Raw genomic sequence first — 15,237 nt, 5'->3', positions numbered from 1 at the left:
TTGACTATGACGTATTAATAGACATTATTTATGGTTTGATGGAGAAACAACTTCTTTACGACACTTAAATGCATTTGACCTTTCACCCCACCTCTTTATCCCAATTAAAGAGCTCATCTATCAAAGAAGGGGTTTTATTTCAATGAAGTTTCCACATTTTAATTACACAAACCTTTCAGGTAAAATGTTATTTGTTGTCCAACTAACTGCACAAAAACATTAATTTTGTGTCTCAATATTTCTTCTTTTTTCACTTTCTTAAGTTGATGGTATGTCACATGACCCAGAGATCACATGACCTATATACATCCTGAAAAATCAATTCATTCACTGCTCTTGAGTTATTGTTAGATATATATTTTTTGTCAATTTTTACGTGTGATTAATTTGATGCAAGTAATGAAGAAATATTTTTTCAGTTGGTAATACATCTAATAATTTCATTAATGTCTAGTAAATGAGAGAACATTATTTTTTAAGTTCTACACATCAACTACCATTGGATTTTTATTGAAATGTGAAAGTGAGGTAATATGAGATTTAAGATACAGTCAATAATTTATCTTAAAATGAATATTAAGAGTGACGTTACAATCGTATTCCAACTTATGAAATACGAAAAACTATTGCAGTCGTCATTATAAAGATATAAATCAAATTGAAGTTGAGCATTTAATAGGAAATAAAGGATGTCACAAACACAAACTTGAACTAGAATAAATAACATTATAACTGGTTGTTTTGCTTTTTCTTCTCATCCAGCTCGGAGTCATATACCTTGATAGAGGAGAATTACGTGAAGCTTTTCAGTACTTTAATAAGGCTTTAGAATTGAACCCAGACCACATGCAGGCCTTATTTAATACTGCAGTTACCATGCAAGAGTCCAGGAACCCAGGTCTACGGACAGAAGCAACAAGGAGGTATAGGATTTTATTAGTCAAGCAAATATGAATATGTATAAGGCTCATTAATATGTATGGGGTTACGTCTGTATTGGGGTTGATTGAAAGGTGAATGTGTATGAATTTTGTATGAGGATACATCAGTGTGTATAAGGTTGTCAGTCAGGACTAGGATTGATTGAGCGATGGATATAAAAGATATAAATATTCATGAGGACAAATTAATATGTATGAGGCTGTCAGAATGCCTTATTGTGTGTTGTAGGTGATAGAAAGTTCACCATTGATTCAGTGCTCCGATTGTTACCAATCCTAACTATGTGGATAGAATCTAAAACGATGTCTTAAAAAAGAAAATTGTTTTTTTCTTAATATAAGGTGGTGATAAAATGAAAGCATAAGCACTTGCGTCCTGTCAATCAAACAAAGACCCATGTACATACATAAATAAGTTTACCTGTGTACACACCACTGAACACCTGTGCAATATGAGCCAAGACGCATGTAGGTTATTTTAAATCTTCCCTTGAGAATGTACCTGAAGAATGGTAAACTCACAAGAAATTAGTAAACATGAATCATAAGAAACTAAATACCATATCTTAGAACCTAAATATTTAGTTAGAAACATTGCCACACAATGAGGAAATAGGAAATAGGCAGGACAGAGGGTGGAAAGACAATTGATCCAATATCTAGAGTGGGCATACTATGGCATTGTAAATAGTAAAACAAATAAACTAAGAGAAAGTTAGCAAGCAAGAATCTTGAGAAAGTAAATACCAATCACTTTGTCTTGCAAAGTCACACAATAGGTACGTGGTTAAATATCTCTTTCAATAAATACAGTCAGACTTTGAATTAATAAGCATGAATCATAAGTAACTGAACATCTCTTAAAGCTCTTTAACAAAACAAAAAAAACTGATGTATGCACATATATAGACATAATATGCCTATATATGGTCAATATGTGATGTCATCATCACCATATTTAGGCATGTCACATATTTTTGTAAAATAAAATTTGATAGTCTGGATAGGGCTTAAGAAGACACCTGTTTAATATTTAAAAAGAGTACAGAGCAAGTAATAATGTTTAGTGCATACTTACACAATATTGACATCACTAACTTTACTAACCAGTCCACTTGTATTAGTAATAATACAGGTGGACATGTGAATATCACAACAGATGTTCCAAAAATAATTGTGTATTGTAATTAGAATTTAGAAACAATGAGTATTAATATAAATTTCAGAGTTTTAAATGTGAATATTTAGTTTGGAATTATTTGATGCACAAAAGACATTTAGAGACAAAAGATTGATTACATTTCTGTATAGGAAGCCTACATAACCCAAAGCTATCGGTTACAAGGCTTGTAATCAGAGAGTGTATTCCCAGTTCAGCGCCGCTCGCTCTAATTGAGGTAAAAGAAATTCTCTAAAATACCAATTATCTATCTATACAATATTTCTTTAAATGATAAATGTTTGACAAGTTGAAGACAAAATTTTTACCCATGAAAAATGATTAACCATGATGATGAGATATGATTGATGCTGTGTGACACATGTTCCAATTATGTAGCTTGAATTTCTACTTTTAGTAATAAAAAAAAGGCATACTCCTGAACAAAGAAATCCCTGTTTAATTTAAACATTGCAAATCTATAGAATATTTACAAACGTTTAATGTACCAAAGGAAGAAAGTGTAATACAATATATCAACACTATATTTCTCAGATTATGTGAATCTATGGGGAAAAAAATGAGATGACCAAATATGGAAAACTTCCCTGTCATGAAAAGCACTATTATTATAATACTGTTTATAGAAGGAAAAAAAACCTATCAACCTAATGATGTTTCAGTTTTTTTTTCCTTCAAAATATCAAGAGTGATCATTAAAGGTGCTAGAAAACCATTAATTCATTCAGTAATGTCAGAAAAATATTCATAAAGTCATGGAGAAGACATCAGATTGGTTCTTTATTCCAGTAAAGGGAAAATACATAATCATCAAACCTGAACAAATTTATGTGTGATAATTAGGTCCTACAATTTGTGTCAAACGTAAAGCTCACATCATGTCAAATCCTAGATTTATTCAGAAACATATAATCTGTGTTTATTGATAGAATTAACCAATTGATGACTTAACTAATAATCCATGTTGATGGATTATGAAATGTTGCTAATCTACGATCTAAACTGAGTTAACAGTAATGGTAGGCAAATGCATATTAAATTGATTCATGGGATTATAAAATGTCACTAATCTAAGAAGTAAACTGGGGTAACACTAATGTTCGGTCTATGCGCATAAAACTGATTCATGTAAAAGCATTAGCATGGGAGCCCCTGGCATAATTTTTTCCAAGCCGGCATTTATCATGTCAATGATCTTAGAACTAATGGATCAACTTGTGCACATAAACATGATTCACACAAAATCATTAAAATGCCAGTCCCACCAGTCTACAACATCAATTTTTTGTGAGCCCAAATTTGTCGGTTTTTGACGTTGCTTGAAGCATAAACTTTCCTAAGCACTTATTAAAGTAAAGTCATTTACAGGTACTGCAGTCATAATTTTATTGGTAATAATAATGGTCAGTGGGTGAATTGATTAAGCAGTACACATCGAAAAACAGGGGTGCACTTTTTCATACTTTACCTCCACCTGAAAGACAAAATATCTGAGCAGATGGAATTAAACCGGGTACCAAGGGTTAACAATCGATCACGGTTTAACATACACACACTGGCCACCGACTCAGCTAAGCTGCTCTCTCCTAAGTATTTAGACTACCTACGTACTACTAGGCCTACTGCTGGCTAGGCCTATACTACTACTATGGCCTAGTCCACCTAATTTAAACATAGGTGTGGTGTTCTAGCTTGGTGGTTAAGGTGTAAACAATTCTAATTTAAGATTTCTCAGTTCTAATCTCAGCAAATAACATTATTGCATAAGTGGTAATCATTTACTTTTGGATGACAAAAAAGATAGTGTGTATTTCAGTGTATTTACTAAATGTTCATTCTACACTTTTGTAGGTTGAAGAAAGTTCTCGCACAAGACCCACATAACGCAAAAGCTTTCTTCAATCTTGCGGCTCTCTCTATGGATAGCGGTGAAACTGACCAAGCAGAAATGCTCTTTAAAAAAGCATTAGAGGTAGGATAATTTATATTTATTGTACTTAATGCTAAATTGAAGAAAATATGTTTTCAATTTCGAAACTTGTCTGATGGTAAATCGGTCAGTACAGTATATGAAGTTTTTTTTATCAAATTACGGATGGATCAAAAGTATTAGTTATAGAATAACATTACAGAGAAAGTTAGCGGCAACACATGCCGATGTAAATGACGTGCCAGCTGAGGATATTAACCTACATGTAAATTGTCCAACATGTTTCTAATGTGTGTTTATTTTAGAATGATAACACTTCTCATAATTTGTTAAAGGTCTTGGTGACTTTGTTCACATGTTTGCGTATGCTTTATATCTAAATGTATGTTGCATCACGTATGAATTACGTATATACATATATATATGTTTGTTTTTACTGACTATACCAGTCCTTGAGTTTGCTTTAAGATAAGAATGATGATAATACTACCTCTACTAATAATAATAGAAATTTCTATCTTACTATATTATAAATATTTACCTTTCAGAGTTCTGGTTTTTGTGTCTACTGCCCCACGGGGGGCTGTAGACACTTAGTTATCGGCTCACTTGTAAGTTATGATAGTAAATCCAAAGATTTAGAGATCTGGAATAAATTTGAGAGTTTACTGTTCAAGAGAGGAATTATGGGATACCATTGTATCATAAGCTAAAGATAGAAATTAACAGTCTCCCAAACGTAAATGGCGTCCCCACATAGAAAGTGTCCAAATAAACTATGTTAAGCAATAGACACATTCTCCCACTGGGAACCCTTTGTTTTTAAAATCCTCACAATACTTTCATCAGTTTAAAGTAATGGTAAACTTGTCATATGTTCAATGTTGGTGTAGTCACATGAAAAGAAACACTATATATGGGGTAGCTCATAACTACAGTTGTGGTTCAGTAATTATAATAATTTGGTATTACCATGCATTATCCAGTTTTTGATCAAAAGCTAATTGCTTTAATAGTCTAAGTATCAACACAATAAAGTATACCTTTAATTTGTGCTACGTCCAGACATGAATTGTCAAAATGAACTCCCAATTGAGTTTAGCTAAAGTGACCATAATAACTGCATTGTACAGTAATTACCCAGCTGTTACAATTAACGATGTCGCGGTGGCTCTTTACATTCCAAATCATAACAAGTTTAATCGAGCCATCCTTCGTTAATTTAGGAGGGATACCCCATTACTTTATGGTGCCAGGATGGCCTAGACCCGTACCTATTTAGATAAGTGACTATTAAGCCTGTGCCTGGTGATTAAAGCCCTGGTTGCGATGAGTGTCGCTCAGAGATTATTGAGATGTTCCCCTTGGGAGTGTGTTTGTAAAATGCATCGGTGGGCTTAAATGATGGCTGATATGAGGACTCATTATTAGCACATCACCTGCCATCAAGGATAAAAGTTCATCAATATCATTTTTATTATCTTTCCAAAAAATTGTATCATCAAGACAGTTATAGACATTGCAATGTGTATAAATTTAATGTCATTGTTACATGCCATTGTCTTCCTCATCAACATCTTCTTGTTAATTTTTAATGTTTTGTTTAGCTATTATAATTTCAATATTTTCAAATATCAGTAACCTTCTTATGAATGTAGCATGTTCATATTCATTATGGAACAAAGCATTCAGCTGTGTTTTTTAATAGCTCCATGAAAAAAAGATAATTGGTCATCATGATAGCTCACTGAATTTCATAGCCGAAACCTAATAGACAACCAAGAATTCAAATCTTAATATGTTCCATGCAAATTCATAATATTTGTATATTACAAACCAAATGCATATCTGTACACAAGTCGTTACCTTGATATTGCTATGGGAAGTTGGCCGTAGTGGTTATTTCAATGGTTTTCAACCCAGAAAGTATAAACATATTTCCTATTGGGTTATATTGAGAGAATCTTACTTATACATGTAGTCCTAATCTTGATGTATTTCTGTACCAACAGTCCTAATATTGATGTATTTCTGTATCAACAGTTCTAACCCTTAATATATTTATGTACCAGCAGTCCTAATCTTGATGTATTTCTATAACAACAGTCCTAATTTTGATGTGTTTCTGTACCAACAGTCCTAATCTTGATGTATTTCTGTACCAGCAGTCCTAATCAATTCACTAATCTCACTATTAAAATCACCACAACTTCATAAAGTGAGATATTTTTTAGAGGTGCTAGAAAACCATTAATTCATTCAGTAATGTCAGAGAAATATTCATAAAGTCATGGAGAAGACATCAGATTGGTTCTTTATTCCAGTAAAGGGGAAATACATAATCATCAAACCTGAACAAATTTATGTGTGATAATTAGGTCCTACAATTTGTGTCAAACGTAAAGCTCACATTATGTCAAATCCTAGACTTATTCAGAAACATATAATCTGTGTTTATTGATAGAATTAACCAATTGATGACTTTAACTAATAATCCATGTTGATGGATTATGAAATGTTGCTAATCTACGATCTAAACTGAGTTAACAGTAATGGTAGGCAAATGCATATTAAATTGATTCATGGGATTATAAAATGTCGCTAATCTAAGAAGTAAACTGGGGTAACACTAATGTTCGGTCTATGCGCATAAAACTGATTCATGTAAAAGCATTATCAGCAGTCCTAATCTTGTTATATTTCTGTTTTTTGCAGATTGAGCCATTGTTTCGAGGTGCCTTGTTTAATATTGCCTTACTTTATTCAAACAATAACAGAAGCAGGGAGGCAATCCCTTATTTACAAACATTATTACAGGTTAGTGAACTACAATAAAATGCTTTAATTAATGAATACTTAAAATTTAAATAAGTCATTAGAGTGACCCTTTTCTCCCAAAAACTTTCTCTTGGCTAAATCTATGTTATTGTACGAGGACAATAAACTCAACGGATTTAAATCCTATGAGGGCCAGATGTTCTTCAGAGGAGAGTGGCTAAACTTATTATTAAATTCTGCAATGCTTTCATTTTGTGTTTATTACTTTTTTATTATCTTAGGATGAACAGATTATAAATTCTCTGACCTTGTGAATATCTATCTTTGTTTAGATTTTTTTAATTTATTATTTTTTCTGTTCGGGGGAACAGAAGAATAAGAATACAAAATCCAATTAGAAACAGGGAGGTTATTCAACAATTTTCAGAACTATAGAGGGCCTCATAATAATTTCCAAAAAGACATGGTACAGTATTATAGTACTGTACTTGGCATTTGCAAATATAGTTAGAGTGCCCTCTATGTACATGTACACATACTTATTAAAATTTGAAAGGATCATGGTTCCATTTACCTTACTTTAAAAGTTATTAATTAAAGATGGGTTAGAGATTTTTTGCTTGGTCATGAGCGTTCAGGAGATCATGCCAATTTGCTGGGGAGACTTTGAACCACCACTATATAAAGCATCTTGTGATTTTAATAAGTGATTCATATTTAATAATGATTTATATTTAATATTAAAAGATTTATTTCTTTTAATGATGATTTATATGTAATAATAAAATTATTTCTTGGTGAGTTTAAGATGAAAAATATATTAATTTATGAATTGTTTGTATAATCAAATAACTGATAAAAACAATTCTGTCTTTTATCTCTCAAGGCATACCCAAGACATACGAAAAGTTGGATTTTATTAGGAGATATTTACATCAATACATTAAAGCAGGTTCCAGAAGCAAAATTGGTAAATATACTGATACTTAAGTTACTCACTTCCAATCCCTGGGTCTTATGGTTTAAATTTTTTCTCACTACTAAAATCACCACAACTTCATAAAGTGAGATATATTTTTTTACAATCCTGCCACTCACCAATAACAATTATTTCAAATACAAATTAAAAGTTTATTTTTGATGTGTTTGTGCTCTTGCGACCATTGCAAAATTTATTTTTTGGGGAAAAAAAACTTCCATTACTTTTATTCTGCTAATCACTCTCATAACATATTCAGATAAGAAATCTTTAGTCATACCTTACGATTAAATAAATATTCAGTAATGCATTTATCAATCCAATTACGGAACTGTTTCATAGCAACATCATAACAATTCATTCCTTATATGGCCATGTGATTAGAGCTCAAGCGAGGGCCTGAGGGCACACTCTTACTTTCTACCTACACAATCTCATTTTTGTTATTCATCAATAAAATTTTAAGTATTGAACAAAAAATGCTAAAAACATTTTAGCCATCATTATTAATAATATTATACTTTTTATCGTTACACTTATTTCAAATAATAACTAACAAAAAATCAAACTCATGTTAAAACTATTTTTCACTTCCATGCAAAGCATCTAAAATTGCCATTTTCAGTTTACCCTCCAATTTGAGATAATTTTTGGGACCTCAACAAATTTGGAATAGTATTGTTGTGAATGCTTGCATGCTTGCTTCGCACATCCAATCACTAATGCAAAGTGCCTGAGACCAGAATCCCAGTAGTGGAGATTCTAGGCCCCCAGGGGGTAGAGGATGCCAATCGTAGCTGCTAAATTAACAAACCTTAAATTTGCCGATAAATATTTCTGACTTGTTATATTTTGTGGTTTCATAAAAAAAGATTGATTTATTTTTGTGCAACTATTGTCTATAAAAACAAAATAGTATTGGTAAATTTAGGTAAGTGAATGTCAATTGATTATGCTTTTATGCTCTCCATGTTTACATTTAATATTTTGTAATGTTTTGGTTCAAATTATATGTATTATAGCATAATGTCATATAACCCCCTCAAAAATAATCAAAACAGTAGTAAACACAACCAGAATGTGCAAGTCATTTGGGCTTTTTCCACTTAACATCTCTGAATATTTCACAGATTTCAAATCTTTAAAGTTGAAAACTATGAAAACTTTGTTTAAAATCTGACCCTCATATTTTGCGGAGTATAAATGCATAACCTTTAACCTTTGTCCACTCATTTTTAAATATGAGGTAAGTATGTTAATGAACATTTCTATTAATTTCTGAATACCTGTTAACGGTGCATTATTAAAAACTTGTATCTGGTTAATTTTACTTCCAAGATTTTGTCACTTGGGACTTCAAAAATGGTGGTCACAGTCTCAAATTAGAGGGTTCTCATAACTAGGGGGTGAGCCTAGTGTTAAGAGATAAGTGATCAGTTGGTAAGTTCATAAACTCGTATCGAATTAAAGTGGCCTGAGATTGGAGGTTAGTATTTCTTAAACCTCTCTAACATTGTTTTGGTTTTTCTGGCAGTGTTTTCAGAAGACAGTGGAGATTGATCCGAATAACATCCAGGGCCAACACAACTTGTGCGTTATTTACGTCGAGGAAGGGAACCTTGAGATGGCTAAAAAGTGCCTTGAAAAGGTTGTGAGAATGGCACCGGGAGAGAGGTACATCAGGAAACACTTGGAAATTGTTCGTAACCGAATCGAGAAACAAGAACGTATGAAGCTACAAAATAAACAGATAAATGATGAAAAACTAAACAACTCCAATCGATACGGTGCTAAGTAGTTTGGAATTACACTCCATAGCATCCAACAGGTATACTTATGCTATTCAGGATAATGGGCTCTCAATGTGTTGAATGTTAAAACATGTGCATTATCCATAAAAAAAAATGTTAGAGCATGATCTTGGAATTTGGCATTTTAATCAGTTTGGCAAGATTACTTTTTATACCTTGTTTAGTGAACTTTATTTACTGAATGTCGGGTGGAGGGAATAAATTGAGATTCGATGGTACTACTAAAAGCACATACTGTAGCTGGACATAGAAAATGTAAATGCAATTTTTTTTACGAATAAATTAAAATCGAAGTGTGTGATGTAAAAAAGTTATAAAGGGTGCCCTCACTTGTGACACAGTCGCATGGTAATAAAACATGTGATATTCGATGGAAACAGTTCAATAATCAAATTGATAAATGCTTTGTATTTATAAAATTGTGTTAAAAAAAATATATATATTTTATTTTTGGTTATTTCATGGAAGCAGGGGTGATAAAAATAAATTTCATTTTTTTTTTTCTGTAATGCAGATGTGTCACCAATTTTTAAATTCAAAATCTGTGGGGTGCAGTCTGCTGGTTCGCAAAGCAAGGTATAAAAAAGTCTTGCCTAAGGTTGTGCAATTTTAATCATATGTCAAAAATAATAACATGATATCTGCAGCCTGTGATGATGGATGATCTGTTGATAATGTTTTCCTATCTAAAAGAGAATTAACCTGTTATCCATGAATCACTTCTATAAAAAGAAAATGGAGACTGATAATAGAGAAGGGAACTTCCATTTTGCTCCATAATGACTAAAATGTTAATGGCAGTCTATTTTTGATGACTGTAAATTTTCCATTTAATGAAGTCTTAATCAATTCAGAATTGAATACAAGTAATAATTAAGTAATGAATTTATTAATATGTTGGACCAATGATTTAAATATTTGAGGTAGAGTATAATGTTATTCCGAAGCATTGTGAAAGCATTCTGAAGAAGGATAGCAATTCTTCTATTAAGACCAAATCAAAAATTGTTGATGTTTTTTAAGAATCAATTTGAGATTTTCAAATTATTAACAGTACTCATTAATTCTAGATTTTTATGTTAATTTTGAATCAGTGACCAACATGGACATTATGAATTTTTTAATTTGTTATAAATATTTAGTTTATTTTAGATACTGATAACGACTACCCATCTAAAGATTTATAATTCTAATCAATAATACAGCATTCATATAGATATATATATATGGATATATTATATAATTATGTATAAATTTATACATATATATTATATATATGTATTTATATCTACTTATAAGGGTGTAAATATACAAATCTTTTATGTATAAATGTTATGTATAAATGAAGAATATTTTAGGTACATTTTTGGGTCATTAACTAAAACCAAAGTGAATTTATACAACCCTAGTTAGCGTTGATATGAGTTTCACCAAAAAAAAAGAATTGATTTTATTGTGATTTATAAGAAAAACAAAGTAAAATTTATGCTATTAACGCAAAAAACAGAGCCCACCAAAAAGCAGTGAAGTTCTTGCTGCATGTTTTATGGCGCTTACATGTTCTGAATGTTTGTTGAGTGTAAATTTCATGTTTTCAGGAGGTGAAAAAGGGTTGCACAAGTTTGCAGGTGTTTGTGAAATTATTTTTTAAACTAATACTTGTCACCTGCTCCATTGTAAATGGGTTCGCTGTTTTTTGTTTTTGTTCAATGGAATCAATTTAAAATTGACGTCCTTCGCCTCTTTATTAAATATTGAAATAATACTGTATTTTCTTATCAAAAATCTTCTTTCTGCCAAATTTATATTTTTGCATATTATTATTATTGGTAGACCTATTAATTGATATAATTATCAAAGCTATTTCAAGTGAGCGTGGTTTAGATTTGATCTCAAATTTGAGGTGAGAAGGTCAATCCCTTATTGAATTGTGCTTGTGAGCTTGGGCAAGGCACTTTACTTACGGTTGTCCCCACCCATGGCTTTAAGTGGGTACCTGGTAGGTTCAAACACTATATGCTAATTACTGCTGCAATTATATGGTATGTTTCATAGGCATTTGTCCCCATGGCTGGGATAATAATGTAGTAAGCACATATATATCTTGATAAATATGTGCATTATAAATCTATCACTTGTTATTATTTTTACTGTGACTGTCAATTTATTTTTCTTTACATCTTTTCAGATATGTGATAATTCATTTTTATGGACATAGATATCTAATACATTCATATTAAGACCACGTTTTTCCAAAAAAAAAAAAAAAACACTCAACAACCTTGAGTGAGATATTCACCACACAGCTATGTGCCGTTCCTTGGTGTGTTTATATGTTCGTGTGTGTGAGTTTAGTGTATTATTTGTTCAATAAAAAATGTTTATTCTTTAATTGTACATTGTATAAGAAATGAAAATATTAATGTTTTTCTCTTGCTGTTGAATATTCTCTAATTCTGTTGTACATAATGAAATGGAAATATTTTGTGATTTATTTGAATCAGTTTGCGACGAAATACAATTATAATAAAATTGGACCTATTTTATATGAAATACTACAAGTTTCTTGCATTTTTTTATTGTTTCAATGCCTAATACTACAATTGGCATATTTTAAACATGGAGAATTGTAAACGATATACTCTAGATGATTACTTTATATCAGAACAGCTAGAGTACAGTACAGTGATTATAAACATACGATAGTTAAAATAGTAGCAAAGAGTGTTTATGAGAACTGAGTGGTCCCCGTGCATGGAAAATAATGGTATAAAATGGTGAGGAACTTGAATAAGACGAAAAAAGTTGTTTTCGCTTGTTGAAGTATTATGAACTCAAAGTACCGTAGACATTCTGTCTATTCGCTGACATCATCCAGTTGAGACATTTCCAATTCTGGAAAAAAAAAAATAGAAAATTTTAGCTATATTCAATACATCTTAAATCTTAAACCATATTGATTAATAGGCCTCATGATTAGTTTTTACGTAGAGGTTTGACAGTCGAAGAAAACATAATTGCATCCGTAATTTTGATACACAATAACAATTGCACAAGATAGGCAAAATCCCCTAAAATGTGATACCGGTAGTTAAATATAATAACGTCGGTATATTTTATGACATTAAAGACTTTGTAATTCACTTGATAACCTAAGGTACGTTTACGCTGTCATTTTGTGTAACCTTAGCAACAACATCCAAAGGGCAGGACTTTAGCGGAAAGGTCATTGTTGATGGGTCTAAACACACCTGTGTTAAATAATACTTGTTGTGCATCTTCCACTACCAATGTGTTCCTCCTATCGGGTATGTAATTCACTTGACTTCGTCTAACACTGGTTTTAACTCTTCTATTACCGATACTGGGATCCAAAATATGTTTGTATCTTTTTTTGTTGCGCATTCGAAGTTTTTCCCTCTCAATTGGGCGAAAGATAGGTCGGTGGTCAATAGCTTTATCTTTTGAATGAAATGGTGGAAGCACATCAGGTAGTCCGTTGTTACTCTTTTTGTAGCGATATTTTTCAACACTTTTCCAGCTTACAAACTGCGTCTGAAATCTTACTGTCTGCTCCTGATCGAATCTCCGACGAACTTCTCTTAAACTGTCAACTTGGCGTTTCCAACTTCTTTTATGCTCCTCTTGTTTCTGAATTGTCTGCGCATGTTTAAGTTTAGCATCACTGATCTGAATGTCTTCTATTCTATTTAATAGACGCTCATGCCGTTGGTGTTGGTCACTATCATTCATGTATACAGACGTCAACATTTTAAGTTTCTCGTCATCCACATGTTTAACCTTTAGGCCTTGCTTTTGACTTTCCCTTTCGGGCTTTCGACTTTGCATCACCTGATCAGACTGGGCTCTTGTCTGTTTATGACGCTTCAATGAAAGTTTCAAATTCTGGTCATCTTGAATGGCGTATTTATTGTCAGTCTGGGAGATTTCAAATACATGTTCTTTCTTTTCGTCATTTCTGTGTACTCTAGGAAACAAATGTCACAAAACCTTTAAAATATATTTGCTCTACTGCATTAATATCGTAAAATATATTTTAAAATAATTATAACATTTCTAACTTGTCTTACGACAGATCATTAATAAAATTAAAATAGTATACCCAATACAACGTACTTTGAAACTCTACTTCCTGATTGGCCTGTTGTGTTTCTTATTCGCCTATCATCCTCGTATGTCGCCCGTCTGCATATGTGCTTCCAACTGCCCTTGTCTTGTGGTACCGATGATTCAACTGAAATTTTTTTTTGGTAAATTAAATTTTGATTTCACCGTGTATTTGGAGCGGGTAATGTTCCTGTCACTCCAAGTGCTATTGAATTGGGCATATAAAATATCGCCTTTCCTCAAACAAGTGTACTTATATCTTGGAACTATTAATAAGAGATTTTGGGTGGGGTGGGGGAAGCCGTCCATTTCTTTGTCCCCTCTGTTTCGGATTCCTGGATCCGCCAACGATCATTATTGAAACCAATGTTGCTATAGTTGTTTGGTCTTCTAATTAATGAAAATATTATGTCGTAGGTAAGAACTGTGTATCTAGCTGGAGCTACTGTAGCTTGTCTAATCTTAGGGTTCTGGGTTCTTCGTGATTACAGTAGTTCTCAAGACCATAAACAACCTCATAATGAATCCGTTTGCTACCGATTAAGTGATAAGTGACTTAACTATTCGCAATCCTTCGCCAATATAATATAATGAATAAAAACATAATGATTCAAATGCCAAATACAACGTACTTTGAAACTTAACTAGCACGTAATATTAAATGTGCAATTGACCTCATTATGTACAGATTAAAATCTTACCAATAGGGTACCAACAGCGTAGTCTGTATTTAACACTCGTCTCTTGCACTTTGTCAATATGCGATTTGAATGATCTTGTATCGCCACTTGACGTGGCAGTGACCGGACGCTGACAACTACGTGTTGTGTCCAATCTCCCGCAAGCCATATATTAGCAACGTTGATACTATATAGTCGTTAATGTCTATGAATACCCTATATGAAACAATTGTATGTAATATAATAATTTATAGTATTATTGTTAAACTTTGATTTTGTTTTCTGTATAATATTAATGAATCAATAAAACGCATTAGAACACGGACCAGATTAATCAAAATACTGTAATGAAATTGCCACTATGCATCTAGTCAATATTGACACATTATAGGCCTAGCTTATTACTAATTAGCAAACATTCTCCGTGGCTCTTTCAATGAACAGCGGTCGATATGTTTTGATTCAGTTCATTAGTAAGCTTATGGCATATATTCGCCCCAACGTAAATTAAAAAGAATTGCTTTGAATTGAAATGATTTGATATCTTATCAGAATACAGAAACATCTCATTTCGAATATAAGGAGACTCGTGCGTTAATTTGTAGTAGGAGCTACCAAAAGACTTGGAATTAATGAATATTAACGTCTTAGCGAAATCAAAGTATTACAGTACCGTTGCCTGTATCTGCTAAATAAAAGAACATGTTATGCCAAGCGTTGACAGATACGGTACTACAGGAGTAGCCAAACTTTCTTTCAATAAATGTTAGTGTATTGAAAATCAATATTTTACGTATCAAGTTTGTATTA

The 15,237-nt window shown here is 32.1% G+C and overlaps 2 protein-coding genes across 2 annotated transcripts in view; one reads left to right on the top strand and one right to left on the bottom strand.

The window, feature by feature from the left end:
• The window catches only part of LOC117104851 (protein O-mannosyl-transferase TMTC3-like), a 102,069-nt gene extending 89,897 nt beyond the window's left edge, over positions 1-12,172 (top strand). The window contains exons 13-17 of the mRNA XM_033245698.1: positions 763-923; positions 3,973-4,093; positions 6,767-6,868; positions 7,716-7,799; positions 9,343-12,172. Of these exons, the coding sequence (XP_033101589.1) occupies positions 763-923; positions 3,973-4,093; positions 6,767-6,868; positions 7,716-7,799; positions 9,343-9,606 (732 nt within the window). The 3' untranslated portion in view covers positions 9,607-12,172. The remainder of the gene's footprint in view (positions 1-762; positions 924-3,972; positions 4,094-6,766; positions 6,869-7,715; positions 7,800-9,342) is intronic.
• The window catches only part of LOC117104852, a 5,559-nt gene continuing 242 nt past the window's right edge, over positions 9,921-15,237 (bottom strand). The window contains exons 2-5 of the mRNA XM_033245699.1: positions 14,449-14,643; positions 13,757-13,874; positions 12,871-13,607; positions 9,921-12,514 (exon numbers count right to left, since the gene is read on the bottom strand). Coding sequence (XP_033101590.1) covers positions 12,477-12,514; positions 12,871-13,607; positions 13,757-13,874; positions 14,449-14,596 — 1,041 coding nt within the window. The 5' untranslated portion in view covers positions 14,597-14,643 and the 3' untranslated portion in view covers positions 9,921-12,476. The remainder of the gene's footprint in view (positions 12,515-12,870; positions 13,608-13,756; positions 13,875-14,448; positions 14,644-15,237) is intronic.

This window comes from Anneissia japonica, unplaced genomic scaffold (assembly GCF_011630105.1).
Source record: "Anneissia japonica isolate Jap-2015-1 unplaced genomic scaffold, ASM1163010v1 scaffold287834_len5846547_cov211, whole genome shotgun sequence".
Classification (NCBI taxonomy): Eukaryota; Metazoa; Echinodermata; class Crinoidea; order Comatulida; family Comatulidae; genus Anneissia; species Anneissia japonica.
Note: the sequence above shows the minus strand (reverse complement) of the source record. Positions and strands in the feature narration are given on the sequence as shown.